The sequence below is a fragment of the Pseudonaja textilis genome, chromosome 4 (assembly GCF_049901715.1).
Source record: "Pseudonaja textilis isolate UNSWEBS1 chromosome 4, rPseTex1.2, whole genome shotgun sequence".
Lineage (NCBI taxonomy): Eukaryota > Metazoa > Chordata > Lepidosauria > Squamata > Elapidae > Pseudonaja > Pseudonaja textilis.
This window is the reverse complement of record NC_141993.1, coordinates 30,593,434-30,620,004: the sequence shown is the minus strand read 5'-3', so window position 1 is coordinate 30,620,004 and position 26,571 is coordinate 30,593,434. Positions and strand designations below refer to the sequence as shown.

The 26,571-nt window shown below is 37.2% G+C and overlaps 1 protein-coding gene across 3 annotated transcripts in view; it reads right to left on the bottom strand.

Moving 5' to 3' along the window:
• TCERG1L (transcription elongation regulator 1 like) overlaps positions 1-26,571 on the bottom strand; it is a 177,945-nt gene that overhangs the window by 28,971 nt on the left and 122,403 nt on the right. For all 3 annotated transcript variants that reach the window (XM_026710607.2, XM_087932519.1, XM_087932520.1), the window contains exons 6-8: positions 22,469-22,563; positions 20,447-20,535; positions 8,179-8,333 (exon numbers count right to left, since the gene is read on the bottom strand). In XM_026710607.2, coding sequence (XP_026566392.1) covers positions 8,179-8,333; positions 20,447-20,535; positions 22,469-22,563 — 339 coding nt within the window. The remainder of the gene's footprint in view (positions 1-8,178; positions 8,334-20,446; positions 20,536-22,468; positions 22,564-26,571) is intronic.

The window sequence follows — 26,571 nt, the reverse complement described above, 5'->3', positions numbered from 1 at the left end:
CTTATTTTTGACTTTGCTTAAACCTTTCTGGAAGTAAAAACATACATTTACTGTACAGTGTATCTGTATACTGTGTGTGTATTATTCAAACACTTCTCTCAAATACATCTCCCTGTATGCGCTCATTCTCCTAACAGGGAATTAGCTCAACAAATATGGTATGAAACAACTATAAAATCTTTATCACCACATAGGCATCTAAAAATGTTAGAAAGAAAAACATTGTATACACTTAAACATTATTCTCTCAGTGTGAGAACAAATAACTTGAATCAAGAGGCTATGGAAAGCAAACAACTTCAAAGGATATTGGTCAAAAGGCACTGGAATTGCTTACTTTCTAGAATTAAATTGAGTTTGAGAAGAAAATATAACAAATATATAAAGGTCACCCATTTACTTTATAAGAAATATGAAGTCTGCCATTCCATCTTGGAAAAGATACAATGAGAATATTTTTTAAATGGCCACAAAGTATAACAAAGCAACATACAAACATTTCTAAATAATGTCCATCTTAACTTGGTACCATTTATTAATGTAAAACCATTGTATTCTATGGAATTTAAATAAATACAAACTTATTTGAAAAATGAAGGTAATGTGAATTTCTGGATGAGGACACTAATCTATGTCATCCATCCATCATATCTTAGCAACTAAGTACTATTTCTCATCAAATTCCATCATGACCTCTACCCTACCATCAATTTTGAAGTAATAAAAGCCCACTTCCTTAATGTCAAAATAAAGCTGCACAATATAGGTAATTCTCAACTTACGACCACAATTGCACCCATAATGTCTGTTGCTAAGGGAGAAATTTGTTAAGTGAGTTTTGTCCCACTTTATGACTTTTCTTGTCACATTTGTTAAGTGAACCACTGCAGTTGTTAAATTAGTAACACGGTTGTTAAGTGAATCTGGTTTTTGATTTTGCGTGTCAGAAGGACACAAAAGGTGATTGATCATATAACCCTGGGATACTGTAATTGTCATAAATGTGAGTCAGTTATCAAGCATCTGAATGTAAATCATGTGACCAGGGGGATGTTGTGGTTAGCCGGCAGCAGGTGCAGATGGCTGAGGAGAATGAAGACTCAGATGAAGGGCCAGGGCCATTAGGGAGTGGACTGCTGCCTTCAGAGATTGTGTGGGCTGGCAGCAGTGATGAGGAGGTTCCCGAGGAGCCTGTGCCAAGTGTGCTTGTGCGCAGGATTGCTCAGAGGAAAGAGCAGTTACAACAGCATGGGAGACTCAGGAGTAAGGCTGCAAGATAACGGCCCTTCCTTCAAGAAGGTAAAAGCCATCTGTGAACGAACGTACTTTGCAGAAGGCAAAGGCATTTTGAAACTCCAGCCTCGTGGACATTCCAATATCCTGAGTTTGTATTTGAAGATTCTTGTATTGCAAATTATTTCTTGTCTGTTATCTTTTGGCAAGTCTTGCAGAGTTTAAGACTTTAAGACTTGTGGACTTCAACTCCCAGAATTCTCCAGCTGGAGAATTCTGGGAGTTGAAGTCCACAAGTCTTAAAATTGCCAATGGGGGGGGGGGCTGCTTTAGACATTCATTCATTCAAGTCAGAGGTGGTATTCAGCAGGTTCTGACCAGTTCTGGAGAACCAGTAGCAGAAATTTTGAGTAGTTCGAAGAACTGGCAAATACCACCTCTGACTGGCCCTGCCCCCATCTATTCTCTGCCTCTCGAGTCCCAGCTGATTGTCTGGGTCTTCTTTTGTTGCCCTGCACAGGAGAACGGAGCTGGAAAGCAGGTTAGTGGGCTGGGGATGGAATGGGGATTTTGCAGCATCCTTCTCCAGCCACGCCCACCAGGCCATGCCCACAGAAGCGGTAGTACAAAATTTTGAATCCCACCACTGATTCAAGTAATAATTCATTGAATGGACCAATGGGGCAAAAGTTAAAAAGTCATGAGTAATTGCTTAAAGCATATTGGATTTGGGCTGCTAATAGGCAGATCACCACTAGATACCAGCAAAGAAAAATGTAAATTGTATATTTTGATTCCAGCTAGTGGTTGGCTATTTTCTTTCATCTTGTTTGCAGCTCCTGATTTGTGACCCTAGCTTAAGCACACTAATCTTTTTCCTAATGTATTACTTCAAGCGACATTATGTCCATCAGGAGTCTTGTTTTGTTTTGCTTTAATCCATTGTTCTTGCTTCTGATTAAGTCTCATTCAGCACAGCCCCAATCAATCTTTTAATCCATTTTCAAGGGCTATTTCTCAAAAGCTTCCAGCTGTGAATGTTTAATTCTCCTAGGAGCCAAACAAGCTTTGACACAGAATCCTGAAAAAAGGGTTTCTTTCAGAAAAGCATATAATCAAATAAGCCCACACAGATTTATGGTATTATAGCATCACAGAATTAAAAAGGACCATGGACAAGCTAATCAAAGCTCCAGTTCAATAGCAACAGCACTTAGACTTACTGTATATACCGCTTCACAGTGCTTTACAGCCATTTCTAAGCAGTTTACAGAGTCAGCCTCTTGCCCTCAACAATCTGGGTCCTCATTTTACCCACCTCGGAAGGATGGAAAGTTGAGTCACTTGTGCCAATAAGAATTGAACTGCTGAACTGCAGGCAGTTGGCAGTCAGCAGAAGTAGCCTGCAGTACTGCAGTCTAACCACTGTGTCATCACAGTTCAATGCTATAATGCAGGGGGGTCAAACTCGTGGCATCAAGGCAGCATCAGGTGACATATCGGGACTTTTTTATCCTTCACTAAATCAGTCGGGGGTGGGGCCAGCACATGATGGATCCATCCCATGAGCCACGAGTTTGACAGCCCTGCTATAGTGCCTACTAAAGAATTTCTGACAGATGACCATCCAGCCTCTGTCTGAAGACTTCAGGTAAACGATAATTTACCATTTTGTGTGGCAGTCATTCCACTGCTGATAGCTTATTTAATAGAAAATTCAGGCTCTAGCCTGAAACTTCTTTCTTGTAGATTAAACTCAATGATTCTGATCCTGCACTCTGGAGCCATAGGAAATTAAGTCCACTCTCTTTTCTATGACTCATCCTTTCAGATATAGGAAGATGGCTATTATAAAGCCTCACCATTGACTTGTCTGCAGGATAAAAATACCCAAATCCTTTAATCATTCCTCTTAGGATTTGTTTACCAGGACCTTTACCATCTTAGTAATCCTCCTCTGAACTTACTCCAATTTGTTATTGTCCTTTTTGAACTGTAGTTCCCAGAACAGGACACAGTATTGCAGACTGATTCCTCAAGGAGGAGCTATTAAGACAGGCTGCCAAAAAAAAAAAAAAGAACAAGACAAGGAGCTGCTTTTACTGATTCTGACTGAAGTTCAAAACCCCCTTAAGCTCTGAAACTCCTGTTGTTCAAAGCCTTCTCTGAAAAGTAGATCAAAATTGTCATCTATTTATTTAAAGTAGACCATAATTCCTAAGCCTTCAGCCTGCAGTTTGCCTCCTCGTCATTTGCCTCCTTTCTTTCTTTTTAAACTAACTCTTTCACAATTGTGGAAAAAAAAAATGTCTGCCTAATGCGACAGCACAATCCACACACAAGAGTAAAGTAGCAGCAGAATTCAACTGTCTGTAGATGAACCCAAAACACATCAAATGATGCCATGCGGGAGCAATAGAGCTGGAACTGCTAACTGTTGGAACAGAGGGAAAACATGGAGAAGGGAGAGTGATATGGAATGGAGTTTATAAGTAGAGGAATTCCACGCTGATACATTCTATTGTAAGACTAACCTATTCCTCACCTACCTTAAATTCTTAATTCAGAAGTAGCAGAATCAATTATCCAGAAACACAACAAGTTCCATTACATGAAATTAATAACATCTTTATGAATATCGGTGTGAAGCAATTTTTCATTTTCATTCATTCCTGAGTTTCAAGCATATATGCTATGGAAGAGGTGGTATTAAAGTATAATATTTTTAAAAATATATATAATTATGCTTTGTCAGTTTTAGCTTCCCTTTCATTTAATAAGCATAATGAAAGTTTAAAATACATTAATACCAACTTTGCACAAAATCAACATCTGTCTCAACAGCAATAATTTTAATGTGGCTTATTTAGAGTATTTATGCAACAACTTAAAACTTGTTAAAAACTATTTGCACACTTTTACCTTACTACAAGCTACTTAAACAGACTGATACTCAGAAATTCTGGTACAACTAGGGAAAGCGTGCAACAGGGAAGGAAGGAAACTGAAAGAGTAGCACTTTTTGCTTTCTTTAAATGAAGAAATAAACTTTAAAAACCATCCACAGGAATTCCTAAGGAACTTTTAAAGCACCAGGTGAATGAGAAAGATCAAACAAGCAACAGTTTTTTCATTTGATGGAGGAATCATTTGGAAACTAGACAGTAGATTTCAGTGTAGTATTAATTTTTCAGCTAGCCATGTGGTTGCTAAGAATCCACACTAACTTGATGGCATATAATCAGTTTTTTTTTCAGTTACTTGCTCAAACTCCCTATTTATTTCAGGCACAAAAATACAGACCAAAACTTTCCTAGAGATATATTGTGCAAAGCAGAACAGGTAAACCTAGAGACTTATGACTGTTTAATGACAGGTCAAAGATACAATGACACCCCCCCCCCAAAGTGACTTATAATACGTCTTCAATGTTATCTCTGTGGCATCTCACCCCTATTGGGATTTGGGAACAAAATCAGCAATGCAAGCCAGATTCATGAAAGGACTGTATGATTTGTTTAACAACCACAGTAAAAATGACATAAAATCAGGCCATGACTTACTTAATAACTGCATCAGATAGAAACTGAAATTCCAGTCCAATTGTGGTCATAAGTTGAGCACTACCTGTAGCCATAAATCCCATCTTGTTTTGTTCATCGTAAACTGTCAGCATGTACATGCAATTCCTAGCTTCAATGTTATTCCTAAAGAAGGGAATTTTCTCTCTTGCCTTCCAACCCTCAATCAGAACATAAATGTGTCTCATGAAATTTCAGATAAAATTGGGCAAAGATGTTCTCCCTGGTATTTAAAATGATACCTATGTTGTGATGTGGCTGTCATCTAAAGCTCCGTATCTGATTTTATGTGACTTGTCATCTTCAAGCACATGTGCATATGACTGAGAGATGGAGTCTCTCTCAAATACATCCCTGGGAGAGGATCAAATTTTTTTACTGGGTGCTGGATGCTCCATGGAGGAACGTACATGTATATGTGGGAAGATTCCATGCTGCAAATACTCACACTGTACCATGCTTAGGGCCAGGCAAATAGGGGCCATGCCAATGTCAGAGAAAATGCTGGAGAAATGGCTATACTGGTATGGTCATGTGCTACGAGCAGCAACCAACACTGTTGCCTATATCGCCTTCCACTTTAATATAACTGGAAAGCAATCACATGGAAGGCTGAAGCAAAGATGGCAAGATACAATAAACACAGACATGAAAAAAGCCCAGTTAGATCTGGATATTGTGCTTGATGACATGATGGCACTTGTTGATCCAAAAAAGCAGACCTTGCACCTGCTGAAAAGGATGATGATGATGATGATGACGATGATGATAATGATGATGATGATGGTGGACCACGTGTCATGACCCCATTGGAGCCCAGTTCGGAGAAGGCATTAGAACCGGGACCACCCAACAGGGATGGCACATCTCTCTTGACATGTTTGGAAAGACTGAGGACGATGTTGTTCCAGGTCCCACAGGCACTGGGGAAGGTGGTTGACTAGCTGCCTGCTTTCACAGACACAGGGAAGGATCTGCTGCTGACAAGCAGTGGTGCTGAGAGGCAACAGCTCCCCTCTGATGAGGAAGAGCTGCTTCCATCACTCGATCCAAGGGCTAAAATGAACGGAGTGTAGGCAAGCTCAGAGAAGCATTGCAAGGCTATTTGGGAGAAGGTCGCCCTGATCTTCCTCACAAGGAACACCTGGAGTGGAGTGATTTAAGAAGAAACCATGGGAAAATGTCTTTACCAGGAACAATTGTTTTGGATTACACTCCCCTGACTTTGATTTGTGCCTTTTTTCCTTTATTTGAGAACTGCTTGTTGCTTTTTGTTTTAAGGACTGTGTTTATTTTGCCATTGCCTTCTGGACTGCTTTTGCCCTTTTCTTTGCTTTACCTTTAGAACTGCCTTTGCCTTGTACCTTGTCATTGCCTGACAACTACCATTTGTCTTATGCCTGGACTTTGCCAAGTGGACTTTCCTGATAACAGGGGGACTGCCTTCAGGATAGCATGGGGTGGAGCCTTACCGGTCTTTGGAGGGCCATTTGCTGAAACATTTATTGAGAGCAATAAAAGACTATCTAGATCAGGGGTGCTTAAATCTGGCCCATGAGGCCAGCCTGGAAATAGCAAAGGACCAGCCCAATGGTTCCTCTTGCAGCCAAAATGGAGCATGGGGCTGCCCGTTCCCCCCTGCACCTTTTTTTTAGCAGGCAGGCTGCTTCAAGAGGCTGTCAAGGTCCAAAATTGGGCATGGAGGGGCCTTGAGTGGCCTCCCACACCCCATTTTGGTTGGCAGCATGCTGCAGGAATCATCTGTTCCGTTTCTCCCCTAGGCTGGCCCACGGAGGAGAACTGCATTGCTGATCCAGCCCTTGAAAAAATCCAGTTTGACTGATTTAGAGGCCTGCCTTGCCTTGACCACCTGGCTCAGAACACCATGCTTAGGGCCAGGGTTACTGTTGAACCTGTAGAAAAACACAACAGCTAAGTTGGAGGATACTTCCTTCCTCAATGAAGATAAACAAGTACTGCAAATTTGTCCATCGCTGCTGGTTTCCTCCGTATACTCATATTTTGTAACATGACAGCCAGAATTCTTTTTAAAGCCAAAAAAATGTATTTAAGAAGTCTCTCATGGAGGAAGATTGATTAACAACAGCATATTTGGATGGACCTACCTACATTTCTGCCAAATCTTCCATCAATCCAGGGAGATGGATCTTTGAGATTTGCTACCTACAGCTGGGTTAAATAATAGTTTATTGCAAGACAGATCCCCTGGGCAGAATGGTCAATATCACATTTGGATGAAACAAGTTATGCACAGGCTTTTGTAATATAAACAAGTGAAATAGAAAGGTAGAAAAAGCTATAGCTAACAACTGAGGGCATTTCAGCTAACCATTCTCACACTTTGGCAGTTCTTGTTTTGAACCGAACTGAACACTTCTATGTAAACATCTTTAGGATGTGGGTATACATTCAGATAAGTGCAAGAAGTCCAATAATACTTGAACCCATTCCTAAGAACACAGGGAATACGATGACTACAAGGAATCAGGGATCACAGGTAACTATCAAAGTGGGCACAGTTCAAAACCTTCTCTTTTCAATCTTTGAGGGTTTAGACAGGTTTTCAAGCAGATAAATGGAGCCTTCCAGAGATGTAAGGCAGAATTATAATCCATTAAAAAAATCCTCCAAGAACTGGATGGTGGAAGTTGTTCCTTTATAACTCAACACAAATGCTTGATATGGCCCTTAAGGCATCAAAAGTTTTCTGTCTCTGAAATATATAATCGTACATACACCCACACATTTTACAGTGCTTTTCTGACCACAAAGCTAATTTAATCTGCTAATGTAGGAAACTTTTAAAAAAAAACTACTTTCAAAATAAAATAAGAACTCTGGAGGTATAAAATGAAGTAAAAAAGATCTTAATTACCCACCTCATACTAAAGGAAGGAACTATTTTATTAAGAGAAAGAAAGGATTCAAGAACAGGTTAATTTCAGTAAGAGGATTAGATCTCTTATCCTATCAATGGCATATTTCTGGTGAAGAAATGAAGACTAAGATCTGAAGATGCTCACAATAGCAAAGTTAGTTTATATGAAGCTATGCTGTCCATCAGATAACCTGGTCATCAATCATTGCTATTATCCTTTTAGAGCACAGGTGGAAAACGATGGTCCTTTTATGTTTTATGAACTTCAACTCCCAGAATTCCTGATCCCCATCCCAGTTTTAATGAACAAAACCTCTTGCTGAAATCAAAACTTTGCGAAAGAATTTCCAATAATCACAATCAAGACCAACACAAAACTGACAATCAGGATTTTAAATGTAATGACCAGCATTTTCAGATACTCTTTAAGTTTAAATAGACAAAAATAATCACAGCATTAGTTACTTGCTGAAGCTTCCAGTTTGCGTTTATGAGGTGGGTCTTCAATGATCCGGTTAATATCACCGCGGTTCTTTAGATCCACTGGTTTCTCCCATACTGACAATTGCATTGTAGGGTTGAAGAAGAAGACTCGGTCATCCCCAGTCCAGACTATACACCTATTTCAATTAATAAACTAGGCTTAGAGAGAATTTCAGAAACAGTTCAGGAAAAATAAAATAATTGCATTGAAGATTCACTATTACAGGTATGATTTAATGTATAGCCCATGATTCACACATTAAGCTCATACTATGCTTAGCTTTGTTTTATTGCACATTGTGAATCCAATCATAGCATCTTTAAATCTATAGATTATGTCCTGCTGTTTTTTTTTACCCTAGGTGTACTGAATAAACCATAGCTAAACAAACCACTTTGCACACTGCTTGCCATACAAGTAATTGTTTGTTATCTCATGTTATTGTTCAGAACAATGGCAAGGAAATGAATTTTTCCACAGTCCTATTTCTTCAATCAAAATTGACTTCTATAGATTGTTAGTTTCTTAAACAATGACAATTTGCACATTATTGAGCAAAGAACTTTATGGGGGGGGGGGTCAAATTTAAATCAGTGGAATAGGGACAAAAGTCTTAATCACTTTTCCTGGTAAGAAAAGATTCCTCACAGCTAAATTTCAATTTCTTTAAAACTTTAGAAGGTAAACTGTGGCTCAGCCACATAATGCATAATTTGGAAGCTAAGCAAAGCACCATGTGTCGTATAATATCTTTTATACTGATCTGCCATACAGCAGTAAGTTGCAATTTCATTTCAGACTAACAGCCTGGATTATTTTTTTTTTTGCCCCTTCACAAGTTGTTTCATTATCACTACACATATGTTAAGAAAATAGTATTCACAATTAATGTTACTTTAATGGTAATAACAGTTCAAAAATGAATATTGAGAGCAGATGGAATGTGGAGATTGAAAAACGAGTAACACACTGGAAACCAGAGATTCAGAATCTATGATATCAGCACAAGTACCTCTAATTAACACAAACAGAATTAGATCTTATTTGTTACAGGCAATAATTAATTTCATTGAGATTTATAACATACAATTATTTGAGAATTGCTGCACTCAGAAGTGTCATCATCTCCATTGCATCATTCATTTTTGATATGCTGATTCTTTATGTTTAAGACAACCAACTGTTATTTTGATAGCATAATTCAAATGAATACTTATTCCAACAAATCTATTTGATTCTGGTATATGAAAGACTGTCTTGTTGTTGTTTGAAAAATAAAGATACATGAAAAATCTTAGACCCAAAGTTTTAGAAAAAAGCAAGAATGTCTGAAATGTGGAATGATAACATAGTGATTTGTATATTTCTTTCACGAATTAACAAGGGAACTGGGATTCCACTAATAATCCAATGTTTATATCAACTATTTGTTCACTAATACTATATATTCAGGGTTCTCACAGTTTACAGGTCTTGCAAGTTAGTTGGTCTCTCCATAACCTTTTTTTTTTTTTTTGCATCTGGAGGTATTTGAGGGACCTTTATACTCTCAACAAATGAATTAATTTATCTTCAAATGTGGAATCATATTATCGATTTAAAGCTGATAGATTGAAATCACGGTCATGCAAAACACTTCCAATTTATGTTAGTGTCTCTCTGTGTATATGTGTCTATGGTTTTGAGAGTTAGATCATAAGAAAGGCTGAGCACCGGAGAATTGAAGCTTTCGAGTTGTGAGGTTGGATAAGTCTTTTGAGACTCCTTTCGACTGCAAGGAGATCAATTCAAGAAATCAACCCTGACTATTCTTTGAAAGAACAGATAACAGAAAATGAAGCTCAAACCCTTTGGCCATCAAATGAGAAGAAAGGACTCGTTGGAAAAGACCCTGATGTTGGGAAAGACTGAAGGCAAAAGGAGAAGGGACAGAAGAGAATGAAATTGTTAGATAATGTCAGTGATGCAATGAACATGAATTTAGACAAACTCTGGGAGACAACGAAGAACAGGTGAGCTTGGCATGCACATCCACAAGGGTGGCGAAGAGATAGACACAACTTAGTGACTGAACAACAACAACATATAGGATATGAAATAAATTGAGACAGGATTAGTGGGGGGGGGGAATGAACCTAAAAGCAAGCTTACACACAAAAAAGTTACACACAAATATGAATGCTTACTTTCAAATGTTAATTGTTGGTTTACTACAACAGAATTTAAACAAGTGTAGTACTTTGGGAATCAAAAAACAAAGCTAGTTTGTAAACATTGAACTCTGGAAAATAAAAATTTAAAAATATTTTGGGAAAATGATGCTGCATAAAATTTGTACAAAACATGAAGCCCAGGAGGGTTTATGGAAACAAATAAAGCTTTGTTTATTTATTAGTCATGTTTCTAGGCTGCCAACTGCCAGATGATTCTGGATGGCTCCACAGACTAAAAACACAGTAAAATATATATATATATAAAGAGAGCATAAAAGTTAACTGCCATACAGAAAGAAACCTCCAAAATACGCACACTCATACGTGTGTGTTTATGTGTGTGTGCACAAACACACACACACACACACCATACCTCAACAGCACTAAAAGAACCTGTCTGACTAGAGATATCACAAGGAAGACAAGATGAGAGCCATGTGGATTTCCAGCGCAATACTATTCAAAGAGTAAATGCAGTGACAGAGATAATCCATACTATGATCCTCGAAGATGGGCCCGATTAATCAATGGACCCAGAACAGGATACTACTAACTGAATAAATAGGATGAATAGATACCTTGGGAGACAATCAGTCCTTCAAGTTATTAGACCCTATACCAGGGTTGTCAAACTCCCAGCCCATGGGCAAGATGCATCACACACTGACCATGACATTGCCCGGTTTAGCAAAGAGGGGGAAAAGTCATGATAGATCATGTGATGCCATCATGATGAGTTTGACATCCCTTCCCCATACCATGGAGAGCTTTTTATGTCATAACAGTATCTTGGATTGACTTTGAAAACCAACTAAGAATCATTGTTATAGGGTTGATACATGGCTACAAGAATGCTTGCCCACTGTATTCTGTACCAGCTGCATATTCTAATTATTCTTTAAGGGCATCCTGATGTAAAACAGGTTGTATTAGTCCAACTGTAAGCATTAGCAACAATGAGGGGCTCCTCTCTAACCAGGAACGGGCACAACTGCAATATAAACTGAACCTGTGCAAAGTCCTTTGTCAAGCAGGAGTATAGAATTTAGGAAGGTCCCCCAAATTGTGCAAGTTTTGAGTAGACAGTGCATTCCTACAGAGAATTAAAGGTGGGAAATCTCCAGAACAAGACAGAAAACTGAAAGTTGCCTGGTCTTGTAAGCCTGATCTTGAGATTTTTCCTCCCCATTCAGACCTTCAGACTCCCATCCACTTCCTCCCCCCAAAAAACCCAGACTCTGTGACAGGATTGTTGATTTTGATAGGATTGTTTGGTTGGTAAGGGGTCAAAATATTCATCTGACTATCCTTGCCATACTAAATTGATGTATGATCTTCCAAATGGATGTATGTCCTTCCCCAATAACATCACGTACATGTTAAATAGGAGGGTGAAAGTGTCAAGCCTTGAGATATACACACACAGAAAGAGACAAGGTAAAATGAGATTAAGCAATGGGATGATAATTTAATCATCACACAATACATACTTAATGACTTAATTCCATATTGATGGAAATACCTAAAAAGAATTATTTGAAGCAATTTCCAATTACCTACTGTGTGATATCTAATTTTCTATTTTGGAACTAAAAGAGGGGAAAATAGTGGGAGCTTATCTTATTAGAAATATGAATATTTTTAGTGGATGCTTTTTCCCTAACTGTTGTAATAACATTTTGGGGGAAAAAAAACTCTCCTGATCCTTTGTGTTTTAGAGATATGACTCACAGTATATCACCAGTGTTGTTAATCATCTTCAAAAATGAACATGCGACACTAACCAAGCTTTTGGCTCACAGTAGATCACAGTCAAGTTGTAGAAAGCTTAAACAACAAGAAGCCAAAGAACTATAAATGGAAGCATGGCCACCAACAAGCTAGCATTTGAGAAACATTGGGAGCAGGGGATACATTCATTTAAGTATGTATTATTTAATTTATTTAACAAAAGATTAAACCACTGTCTTGGCTACAACAAATATCAAATGATACAAATCAAAGGGACTGAAACCTAGACTATATATTGAATGCCACCAATGGAACAATAAACATGTTATTAACATCATTTACAATCAAGAGTACAGATTTTCTCTTACATCAAGTATGATTTCTTTTTCTGATCCTTTACTCTCTTTGCATATCAAGTCCACTTGTCCAATAAAATTAGTTTTGTGGGGAAGGAAAGGGCAGGGAATCAGTGGGGGCTAATGTAAATTATACTGATTTAATGAAAGTTTCTGGGAACAATATGATTCTATATGGAGTTATCTATCCTCCAGGATCCAAATCAGCAGTCCTACAAGTTAATAATTACAATAAAGATTGTGAAAGGGATTTCTAGAAAAAAAAGGGAGATGGAAGATGTTCTCAGCAAAGAATGAAGAACTTGGTTCAAGTCTCTCTGGGCAAGAAACCTTGAGATCATCCATACAATTGCTTCTTATGAGGAGACCACAAGATAGAACACTCAGGTAGGCTGAAACCTCAAGGAGAAGAAGGAATAGTCATCTTGCTCCAACTTAGGTTGATCCCTTTGAAAAGAGCTTACATTTTCATGCTTCTTTTTCCAATTATTGTTATTAACTTCTTTTCAGCTATTAGAAACCTTATATTGGCATATTTGATAGTACTGGGTGAGTTTTTCTTCAATACTCCGCAAAAAAAGTTTTTTAACTACAAGTTTAAGAACTTTAAAATCTTTTGGAATAAATAGCAAAAATGTGATTAAAACTTTGATATTAGAAAGTTACAAATGGACTAAGAATCAAAATAAACTTGAAAGAAGATTATGGGATTAACTGTAAATAATCCCATTTCCCATGGGAAAATACTTTACTTTTATTTATTTATTTTTAAACATATGGTAAGATTTTTTTTTTTAAATGGACCCTAGAAAGAATTAAAGATTTCAATTAAAGAAGAACATATAAACTGAACTTACAATTACAGAATGGAGCAACACATTTTAAATGGACTCAGAAATTCATATTAATAGTGTTAACAAAGACTAAATCTGCTTCTCTGGAAATAGCGTGTCTCAAAGATGTTATGGAAAAGGAACATGTTTTACTTGAGAAGATCAAGACTGAGAGAAAGTGGGTTTAAAAGTATGCCATGAAAAAAAGATGTTACACTGGACATAGTAAAGATTGGCTGATGAAATAAAAGGGATATAAAAAAAATAAACCAAGAGAGTGATATGAATCATTTTGCTATATTGGATTTACAAAAGAGGCTTTCATATTGGAAAATCTTGTGAGAAGGTGCAAAGGAAAATGAAATTAGATTTAGCCTAGGGCTTTATTTCAATGGACTAAATCAGGGGTTTCCAAACTTGGCAACTTTAAGACTTATGGACTTCAACTCCCAGAATTCTTCAGCCAGCTGGCTATTGTATTACACTGGGGAAGAAAACCACACCATACTGTCCAATCAAGGTAGAGTAGAGACCTTCAAGCCTGGAAGCTTTAAGACTTGTGGACTTCAACTCCCAGAATTTTCCAGACAGCTGGCTGGAGAATTCTTGGAATTTAAGTCCACAAGTCTTAAAGTTGCCAAGTTTGGAGATCTCTGGACTAAATATTAAAATTGTTAGAAGTCAAAGGAAGGAATATAAAGTTGATTTATTTGATCAAGGTTAAAATAGATTTGGTATTATTTCTCATAGCTCTTAATGGACTTTTGTTGACCATTTTTGCTGTATAAATGAGCTATGGGAAGAAGACACAATATGTTGTATTTAGAAAGGAAATGCTAAGTTACTAAAATTGTTTATTTTTATGTTGGACCTTGAAAATCACTTTATCTTTTTTTTCCTGTTTCTCATTTTTGCATCTTTTTATTCTTCTATCTTTCTTTAATTTGCATTAGGTTTCACTATTATAACTATAATGTTTAATAAATGGTATAAAAATAAATATTGTGTTAACAGATTGTCACATTTTTTTCTAGCTGAGTTTCTCTTTTAGATGGAATATTAAATCCAAGAGGAATGCAGGGATGCTTGAGGAATGCTGACTTGGTAATATTTTTCTGTACCTGCTAGATGGGCAACTATGGTATCAGTCATCCCCCAACATTTGGGTGTATAGAGAAAGGCATATGTGTCATATATGCTCACTCATCCTTGAAATAAAATGTTTAAGCTATTAAGACTTGGTTGCAACTAAATATCCACCTTTTTTATTTTGGAGAATGACTATTGTAATTCTATTTATTGTAGTCATTTCATTGCCAGAATTTAATTACAAAAAAAAAAAAATATTCTACTCTGAACCTTACCCACTGAGGAACCATTTGACTGTAGGAAGCTATCAAAGAAGTATGTACATTCTTCATAATTATAGATGTGAATCCAAAATAGGACAACAGGATTCTGAACACTTAGGGATAATAATAGGTATATATGGCATTAGGTTGACTTAGAAATAAGCCAAGCCATTTCCCAAATGATCCAGATAATGACTTGGTTCACTGCCAAACAAAGCCAAGCCAAATTTGATTCTGTCCCTCTCAACATGTTTGACAGTCATAAATTGTTATGTCTCCCAGATGCCTGGTTGTTAAGTGTCAGCTTCATTCATTCATTTGCATGTGGTTAGAAAATATCTCTCCTGTGGAGCTTACAGTGAGTTAAATAAGCAGAATGTACCTGTTAAAATGGAGGCAGAGGAGCTCAGGGTCTCAGATTGTATTACTGAGACCACATTCTGCATATAGGTTTTGCTTCAGGACCAGCTGTTTTGGGGATGAAATAATTTAATGTTCTTTTTTTAACTAATTGAGTTAGGATAGACTATCAGAATGAATAAGGAGATTTAAAGAAGCAGAAGCAATCTACAGCCACTTCTTCCCTTCATATTTGACAGTAATGTAAAGAAGCAGAAACAATCTAACCCCCCCCCCCCCCACCACCACCACCTTCATGTTTGACAGTATCTGAAAGGGAACTTAAAAGAGATTTCTTTTCCGTGATGTATGGATAAGTAATGATGGAGAAATGCTCAGCATTTGTAGGTGAGTCCACAATTGCCATGTGCCTGGCAACTCCAGCCTGACAATGTCAAGGGCAAATTAAATTTTGCAGGTGGGGATTGGAGAGATTTCATGCTTTTGATATCCTTGGTTGCCCATTCTTCCTGAGTCCAGAGAATATCTAAATAGAGACTTCCCAGTTTGTGGGAGCTGCCATTTTGGATCCAGGGATTCTGTGAGTTGGGAAGAATTAAAAATGAAATTCTGCTTCACCTTGGATTTTATTCTGAACCAGAGAGAAATCTGAAGAGCTGGAGTTATTGTCTCTTCCAGTTTGGCTCTTTAAGGTAATCGTTATTCTGAATCAAATGCTTGAAAAGAAGGAACATAAGTTTCTGACCATAACTTAAACAATCAAATGAGAGGTTATGGAAATGCTAATCTTACTTTATGCAAAACAAAGCTGAAATATAGGAGAATGCAGATAAGCAGTAATTTTTCCTGGCACAATGACAGACTGTTTTTTCCCTGAGTTTGACTCAAAATAAATGAAAAATGTTATCTTCACTAAAAAAAATTGTTTGCACAGATAAGTGTCCTAAAGAAGCACTTCAGCTGAGCCTCAGAATTTTGCAGAAACATTTGGAAAGATCTTTTCATTCCTGAAAACTTTAAAGCTGAATGCAGGAACTCACCAAGCAGCAAACAGAAAGCAACTACTTGCTGACAAGGGCCTTGTAGTGAATTTTAATATGTATTTTGTTATATTGCAAAAACATTCACGTATAATTAGCACTTGGGGCTCAAAGTAAGACAGAAATGTGCAAACCTGTAAAATTGCGGGGTTTGTAGAGATGTATTCAAAATAAACTTGAAATTGCATGCAGTTTAAATAAAACTCCTGAACACCTGCCTTTCGGAATCTTCCCCCTATTCATTTTTTTCCTCCATTCCTGAAATCCAAACGTCTGGCTTATGTCACAGTTAGTTTCCATCTCCCCGGATGGTGGTTGAATTCATTTCCAGCTACAAATACATTCATTGTGTGAACTTCTTACCACTGGGCCAGCTGAAGCTTAGGCATTTATCTAATAAAAGCAAGGTAATAGCTGAAATGGAAATGGCCCATTTTCACATCTGACTGAAAGACCTAGTGAATGTCCCTGGAGAGGTGCTTAAAATGGCTCCAAATGGCAGCTCCCTCTAGAAATCTCTTCACTTTCCCATTACTAACCCAATTTGACATTTAATTTAAAAATTATCAGACTCATCTCCCAGTTCGTCCCTATTTGGCATAATAAAGTTTTCAATTATCCAAATGCAGAAATATAGTGATTTGTTCACAGACAGAACACTAATTAAAAATGGAGGTAATGGCAGAGGTTTGTACATAAAATGCCTCTAAAGTTAACACAATACTGACTGTATTCAGTTGCATATAAGCAGCAATTCAGAGTTTGCATTTCAAAATAAATACGCTATGATCATATTATAAAGTATCAATTCGAACTAACAAATTATCCTGTAATCTTTTGATATCTTAATATGTAATTTGTTTTCAAGGTCCCATATAATATTTAATTTTCGGCCTACCAATCCTGCCCAAAGACTATAACCATTTCTGTATTGGGTAACTATAGAGCAATTTTCTCCAACACAGTGTGGCACTTGCTGGGAATTATCATTTTTAAATAAAAACAAACAAACGAGCTCAAAAGCTTTCATATGCAACACTGAAATTCATGTTTTGACAAGTTCAAGTAAATTCACATGAAATTTCATCCTTCTCAGATGAAATGCAATGAAATCCAGGCTCTTATTTCATAAACATCTTGTAAAAAATGGCAATATCATAAATTGTGAGATGGATGAAGATCCAACTGTTCAAGATTATTTCCTTATTTCCTGGCACCTGATAGAGCAGCTAACTCCAGGGGTGCGATTCTACCAGTTCACACCTATTCTCTAGAACAGGTTGTTAACATTCTAAGCAGTTTAGAGAACTGGTTGTTAGAATAAATTACTGGCCTAATCTTGTAAGGAAGGTAGGAAGGGAACATTCGGGTGTTGCTTACAGAAACTGCCTCTCCATTAACCCTTTTGACATTCTTGGCAGGACTAGACTTCCTGTCTCGGGAACTTCTCTGGAGTTTTTCCCCCCTCCTTTGCTGGTACCTTGCTTGTGTGGAGTGACCATTCAAAGTTCCAATGGCACTGAAAAAAGTGACTTATGACCATTTTTCACACTTACGACTGTTGCAGCATCCCCACAGTCATGAGAGGCCAGGCGAGGAAATGCATGCCTCAATGTGAGTGATGTTGAGTTGGCCACGCCCAGCCAGTCACATGATCACAAAGCCACACCTACCAACTCAGCCATGCCCACAGAACCGGTTGTTAAAAAATTTGAACCCCACCCCTGGCTAACTCCCAGCTTTGAACTAGTTTTATTCAACCAGTACAGATGCTCAGATCTGTACTACAAGTTAAAAAAAAAAATAGCAGAAGCAAAAACATGAACTTCATAAGTCATTCCTATGGCTGCTAAATGATTTAGAGTTCCTGCTCTTGAAGTAGTTGCCTGGTCTTGTAAGCCTGATCTTGAGATTTTTCCTCCCCATTCAGACCTTCAGACTCCCATCCCATTCAAGTGGTGATAATTCAAAGAGCAGTAATATCTACACACCAATATTTCAGACAGGAAAATAGGGACATCTTTAGAAAGCACTTAAGCCACTGTAGATACCAGCTTCTAACCAATTTTGGTTTTTCTTGAAAAAGATAAGCAGGATCTAATCTAATTACAACTTAAAAATGAGGCAACTAAGAATCCCAAATTATAAATTGGTCTAGGAAGGTGGGAGGATGGGGACAGAATTTATATTTTGGCCAAGAAAACAATATGGATATAGCATTGTAGTCATGAGGAATTTGAACATACAGTATTAACAATGAACCCTTTCACAAATTATCCTCCAATATTGAAGCTGTTTGCTTTATAATGTGCTTTACCTATGTGTTCTGGAATAGCCTGTCTTTCAATTTAAAACCCAGAAAATGGCTTTAAGAAAAGTAAACAAATGTAAGGCTACTAGATCTGGCCTTTAAATTACAAGTATAAACCAAATAGAAGCAGATCACCAGCAGATCAGAAGCAGATTCTGTATTGCTGTGGCTTTCTGTCTAGTGATAGTTTGTATTTTTTATAGTCTCTTTCTAGTAAACAAAACTGTATAAAAAAGATACTAAAAAGTACCAAAATATCCATCCACTATTTTTCTAGTTGGGGGAGACAAAAGATAAAAGGAAAAACAAAAGTCCTACAAAAGTTGCTGCTTAATCAACACATGTGTGCAAAAAAAAGTTGAATGACACGTTTAGGATTAAAGACACAATCTTTTAAACATTTGCATGGAATTAAGTCACATTAAACCATGGGACTTTCATTTAAATAATGTTAATATTAGGCTATCAACCCATCTGGTTTGACATAAATATTGTTGGATTTGTTTCTACTATGTCAGCCCATGTTCAATGGGCAAATACATAAAGTATAAAAGTCTACAGATACAAAATGTAAACAGTGCAAGGTTCATAAATACAAAATTTGAAAACCATATAGTGTAGTTTATAAGCTTTTAGCTATTTTCTTACTATCATATCTAGATATATTGGTACATGTGTATCCATTCGTAGATACATAGCAAAGTAAGACATTGTAACTTGGATTGTTTGTTCAATACAAGGATTTCAAGAGCTGTAGTAGTTAAAATGCAGTATTACAGACTAATTCTGTTGACTACCAGGAGTTCGATCCTGGTTAATTCAGCCTTCCATTTCTTCTGACCCCTGTAAAATGAGGAGCCAGATTGTTGGGAACAATATGCTGGTTCTGAAAACTATTTAGAGAACACTATAAAGCACTATGAAGTAGTATATGTCTAAGCACTTGTACAGTATATTTCAGTAAACTAAAAAGAATTAAATGTTTCAATGTAAACTATCATAGGGTTCAAAACTGGTTTGGAAAATAGTGATCAAGAATATGGGAAAAAAGAACGAAGAAAAATGTTTGCGAACATTCTTCAGTATCTTCAATAAATATGTATATCATGTAATCATCTCATAAACTTCATAGTACATTAGAACTAATGAGATAGGAGCAGCTTCCAAAGAATAATCAAAACTCACCTTTCATTTTAAGCTGCATAACTTGAAATCTTTCTCAAAACTTCCTGATCTTGTTTCTGAAAGACATCCCAGTGTTTGACTGGTAATGTCACATGAACCACAGAATCCATTAGAAGCATGGACCCAGCCTATGAGTGGAAAGGGTTTGGGGTCAATGCCACACTTTTATCAGATGTGGTGATTCTTTGTGGATTTTGTTATATTGATCTTTTGATTTCCTATCTAAAGAAGCTCGAATTAATGGTATATCCTCTAAAGATTGTTCCATGTTTCAGTGTGATTCTCTCATAGATCACTTGATCGAACAGCACTATGAGCTAATGTAGGTGATGTGGTGAATGAGATTTTTTTGCATTAAAGCACATTAATATAATTAGTGAAAAAATATTTCCCTAAAAATGAAACAAATACTTGCAGAGGTATTCTATACATTTATTAGTGGACAATACAATTTTATGCATACCTACTTGGAATTAAATGACAGTTTAAGTTAAATGACTACTGAGTTAAATGACATTCATTTCCAGGTACTTTATCTCTATTTACTATATCAAGCAAATCAGGAATACAGCCTAAATTTCAGGTTATATTTTTAGTGTCCTTTTTACATCACTGGTATTGCATCTCAGATGTGCAACAATGTCAGGATAAGGGATGGAGCAGAATTTCATTGATATGTGCAGTTGTGAGGGCACTGAGATATATTTAAGGTGTTGGTTTCTGAAGAAAAGTGTTAAACATTGGCTAATAGCCAATAACCATTATGTTTCTCCTTTTCTTTAGTTAACTATGATATAGCAGATCTTTAATTTATCCTTGGAAATAGCCCAAATAACGAATGACATATATTACTCCTAAAGTTACTTACCAGGGAGATCCTGGGACAGGAGTAGATGCAACAGGCTTGTTGCCATTTGAAGTGTTTTCATCATCTGTGAGTAGTTTTAAAGAATGAGTCTTCAGAAAAAAGAAACAGATTAATCAGCAAAAGACGTTGTTATGCTATGTGTTTTATTTACATTCTAACAAGCTTTTTTTTTTAATTTCACAGATTACAGCTTTCCTCAAAGAGGCCAAGATAGTGCACATAATGTTATTCTGTAGAACTAGTTCACAGTTAATTTTATATCTCATAACAGCTAAGGATAATGGGAATTGGATTCCATCAATACATGGAAGGTTTTACATTGGCCATTCCTGAATAACCAGAAGAGAGACGAGTTTGAATGAATACAGAGATAACTGTTCTTGCTACTTAACTCCCATAACAGTAACTTTTTAAAGATACAACATTATGAATAAATGCTGTCAAATTTGTAGAAGATATATATGTATATTGGACATTAACACAATTGAGAAGGTTCAGAGGTATTTCTCGAGAAAAGTACTCCACTCCTCCACTCACAATAGCCTCCAGGTTCAAAATTTTAGGCCTGGACATTCTGGAACTGCACCACCTGCAGTCCGATCTAAGTTCACAAAATTGTTCACAAAATTGCCTGCTATAACATCTTGCCTGTCAACAACTTCTTCAGCTTCAATCAAAATAATACACAGGCAAACAACTGATGCAAACTCAAGGTAAACCGCTCCAAACTTGATTGCAGAAAATACGACTTCAAGCAACAGAGTGGTCAATGCCTGGAATGCCCTACCCGACTCTGTTGTTACAGCCTCAGTCCCTCATAGCTTCAACCTCAAACTGTCTACCATGGACCTCACCCCATTCTTAAGAGGTCCTTAAAGGGGACATGCATAAGTGTACCAGTGTGCCTACTGTCCCTGTCTTACTGTCCCCATTTATCTGTAAATGTATTTACTTCCTCTGTTCTTGTTTATGTTCATACTTATACTTGTTATCTTGTACATGTTTGACAAACAAATAAATAAAAAATAAAATAAATATAGACACTGGAACTGACATCCCCCTAAACTCTGCTGAAGATGTTACCTGGCTGGGTAATGAAACATTCGGAAAACGGCTCACAAGCTTGGAAAATGAACCCTTGAAGCTTGTGGGTTGGTTTCCAAATGTTTCATTACCCAGCTAGGTAGCATCTTCAGCAGAATTTAGGGCATGTCAGTGTTCCTCTTCATTGAAGCCTGGCACTCCACAGGCAATTTCATCAACAGACATATTGACTTACAACCAATCTACGAACCCTTCAGAATCCAAATCAACCACACAGCCAACCATAGACAGCACCAATCCATGCAACCCACATACCAGCAATTAATTTCCCAGTGACCTTGAGCTGATATAATCTCCTTTTCACAAGATCCATCACAAGACTCACAGCTGACCCATCACAAGACCCTCACTTGACATACCCACACCTGAAGCCCTTATAAACAGAAGAACACTGACATCCCCTAAACTCTGCTGGAGAGGTTACCTAACCTGGCAATGAAATGTTTGGAAAGCAACCCACAAGCTTGGAGAACAAACTTTCATCCTTATCCTATACCCGAGCTACAGATATTTGCCACAATTGCATATTGTGTGTGTGTGTGTGTGTCTATGTCTCTGTGTGTATGACTCAGTTTTGTGGAGCTTATCAATTAACACAGCTTTAACAATTTTCATTTTGCTTATTATCTTAATAAAGATAGATACAGATTCTAGGGAACTCTTAATCCAAACATTCTCAATGGATTTTATTTTTCCAATGAACCCTTCTCATCCGCCAGTTCACAGTCCTCCATTTTAAGATTTCTCTGGCTGGGCCCACACTCCTGGAAGTGAGGAGATGGAAGATGAAGCAAAGCAGGAAGATAGAGAAACAAACTTTTGAATATGCCAACTTGGGGATCTATCTGTGCTGCAGGATAAATCTATGAAGAAAATCCATTTCTTTCTCAATTCAGAATTAAACAATAAGAAACTAACCTTCTCATTTTCATTTTCTGCTGGCTTGTTCTTCATTTCAGTATGTAAAATTAGGGTTGGTGGGCAGGATGTCCTGTCTGGTTCTTTCCTTTTATCTGCAATTACAGAACAAATAAGATCCAGAAAGAACCTTCTATCTTCTATTTTTCATTTAGAGGATCTCTAAAGCTGAGCCTTTTTTAAAAAAAAAACAAACAGAAATTTTCATTTAGAAAGATACATTATTTTTCCAAAATCAGTACACGTACTATAATTCAAAACTACATTTTCAGTACCTTCAAATTTGAATTATGCCATGTATGTTGATAAAAAGAGAATGGAAAATTTCAATTTAAACCAGTGTTTTCAAACTTGGCGACTTTAAGGCATGTTTTAAAATGTTGTTTCTTTGATGTCTTGACATAAAACTTTTACTGAATGAAAACAACCAATTTTTGTCAAAGAATCTATAAAATCATTTGAGTATTTATTTTTTCTGTTTCCCTCCTCCCCTACACACACACACACACTCACATACACATTCACACTCAGTATATTAAAAACTCTGTTCTCTCTTCTTTGCCAACAGGTTTCTGGAGAGATTCTGATTTCATAGAAATAATGGCTGAGGGCTCTGTTGTCTGACTGATGTGTCAGCTGTGTACACAGCAATGAAATCCCATTCATAATTTTGAAAATGCAAATGCAAATAAAAAGATACAAGTAACAGAGCCTTAGGCTAGTTAATCTCATTTTAACTCCACAAACAGACCCATTCTGGGACCAGATAATTGACAGAAAGTTGGCAGGCAGACACTTTTGCAAAACGGAGGGCATTTCCCCCAATGTTCAGAAAATAGACTTGAATTTCTTCCTTATCTTTCTAAACATAAATAAACCCTAAGAAAACCAAAGGACACATCCATGTCAAGAGATTTAATCAGACTGATTTTAAAACCACCCATTTTACATAACCCCTTGCAGCCAATGTGACATTAATCCACCAGGAAGAGATAGCATGTGAATTTTAAAAAGCTTAACTTTGTATCCAGTTTTAAAACTTATCTAAATCATTTATTGCATAGCAAATAGATAAATAATGGGAAGGCGATGTTGTACAAAATGTGGATGTTCATAATTTGTACTTCTGATTTCATCTAACCAGCATTAGCTTATAAGGTTTTCCAAAATCACCTGACTTCAAGAAAATCAAAGGGTAGTTCCATAGTCATCAATGAAAGGCTGTGTGATGACTGTCCTGGACATTTTCCCAGTGACCTCTCCAGAAGCTAGTTTGGAGGAGGATGAACTGGTCATGGGCATGTCAGGAGGGGAGGCAACCAAGAGCTACAAGCCAGGAGTAGAAGAAATGAGCACAGGGGAGCAACTGGAAGACCAGCTGGCTAAGTTTGAGACTAGAGAGGCACAGCTGAAGCTGGGAAGCCCAGAAGTTTTGGATGGACAGGGCACACAGCTGCAGCTGATCATTGGAGAACAATTGTCTCCTCCTCAAGTTCCAAGAGCACATAGGGCTGAGAGGAGGCAAGCACAACAAAAACATAAGCCTGGCTACTTGCAAGGAGGCAGCTTCACTCCTCTTGATAGGATATATCAGGAAGCAGTTATTTAGCTAAGTAAGGGGAGTGAAACAATGCTGGGAGCAATGTTTCTGTTTCCTTGCTGGGTATTCTTCAGCTGTCGTGATTCTTGCCTTGAACTTTGGATCATGCCTTTGAACTCTGGACTTGCCTTGTGGATTTGCCTTTGTCGTGGGATCTTGCCTTGTCTTTGTGCTGTGGACTAGTGCTGGCTTTTTTTGAGTAGCCTGTTGAACTCAGTGGAGGTTGGGCTGACATTGACAAGGGGAATTTCTGGGGAATACTAATTCAGGCTTGAAAGCTTTAATAAAGACTTTTAACACGTGTGTGTGTGTGTGTGTGTGTGTGTGTGTGTGTGTGTGTGAGAGAGAGAGAGAGAGAGAGAGAGCGCACAGGCTGTTTTCCACTCTGGTGTAAGTTACTATGAGTATCTCACCCTTGTAAGTTATTCATACTGCAGTAATAGGTAAATCAATGCATGGGAAGGCACTGAGAGATATTGCATTTGTTTTCTCTTTTCCCTCTCTTCACACAGTTTCACAGTGTTCAAATGGTATTTAGAGCAATGGGTTCCTTCACTGATACATTTAATGCAAGTTTCAACAACATCATGCATGTCAATGTGCATATAGTTTCTATGACTCTAAGCATGAAGACACACACACACAAAAGCTATGTGCGCGAGGATGCCATCATGCAAAGTTTAGCCACATGCACCTGTATTGCAATCTGGCACATAAATACATAAGGGGAATAATATGCATTATAATGTTACAACACTTGGAAGCCTATGGCTCTACTTGGATGAAGCTCACAAGAATGACTTTTTATTTAAACAAATGTCTGAAATCCCATGAGATTTTGATGTTCATGCCTGAAAGGCCACAAGAATTTGAGACCTACGAGAGATATGGTGAACCCATGAGAGTCACTGTTTATTTTCTATGGTATTGAAACTTTATTTGTTGGAAACAGAATTCAGGAGCACAGAGGAGACTTATGTACATAACAACGATCTAACATGGGTTGTTAGATCAAGCACAAAACTACTATATTGATTTCCTCCTGAATTATGAACATCTGGAGAGGTTTGTCCTTCCCTTGAAGGAATAGGAAAAAATGCTAAACCTATTCGGTGCTAATTCTAAACCTAGGAGTTTTGTCTGTGTTTGCAATGGCAGGAAACTTGTTCACTTCTGTTTGGAAGTGGTTTCAGAAGCAGCAAATGGAGACCCAAAAGCATACCTTCATATTAAGCCATCCTTTGATGAGACAAGAAAATTGTGAAATAGTCCAACCTATTTTGAACAATGAATTATGTGAATTTACAACACTTGCGATGTAGGTCTTCAAAAAAGATAATAAACAAACAGATCACTTCTGTTTAATTACATACCCTCGACATTTTCATCTGCAGGTTGGTTAAAGTCCCTGACATTTATCTTATCAAAAATTGCAGGAGCAACCAATGTGTTGTTTAGAAAATACAGTGTCTGACCGATGAACAATTTTGAATAATAGGTTCTTAATATGTCTGCTGGAAAGTGAATCTGGGAAACAATGGAAATGCTAGAGTTGTTTTGATTTGTAGGAAATATTCCTTTAACAATCACTGATTTTGCAACAGTTATAGAAATGTGCAAAGTAACCTGCATGCCCAGGACTTTTGTGCAAACATAATTGGCTTTGATGTTTTTCCTGTTCTAGCAAAGCTAAACCTATTCAATTACTCTCCAAGGGCTTAAGCAGAAGAACATTTTGACATCCCTAACTATTCTTCATTTTGTGATCTTCCACTAACTCTCATGATTTTGTCATCAAATAAACTCTTGCTTGAAAGCTGCTCAAAACACTAGGCAATCAAAATTCATTTGAGGTTATGAAGTCTTGTTTTATTTAATATAAACAGTGCAAAAACAGAGGACGGGTTTGTAAAAGCAAAGTACATTACTAGGATAAAACTGACTGAAAAATATATCCATTTGTATAAATCCACTCTATTCATGTTTATTCGGAGGAAAATTTTAGCAATTGCAGTAGGATTTATTGCCATTATTAATTTCTTAGGACAGGAAAATGTATGTTGTTGTTCTTTTAAAGATAACAACCATAAATTTAGGGCTGAAATAAATCTAAGGTATTGTCACAATCACATAATTTATATATAAGCTAAGGAACTGAATCTAATCTGGGTTGGTCACCAGGAAAAGAGTTCAGTCTTCTGACCTTTCAGACTCGTGGTGGATCCCATCATTGGAGAGCTTCTCTTTAGCAGAATGTTCTGGTCCTGGTGACAAACCCAGGTTGGATCTTGTATTATTATCCTGGGACACATATTGTTTACATCCTAAGATTTATGATTGTATATTATGCTTTATGATCAATGACTTGTCGCTTTGTTGTTCATATGTACACTGAGAGATAAGACCAGCAGTGGGATCCTACCTGTTCCACTACTGGTTTGGTGTTTAGGTCCGCATATGCGCACACCTAACACACATGCATAGCTTTTCCCACACCAGCTGA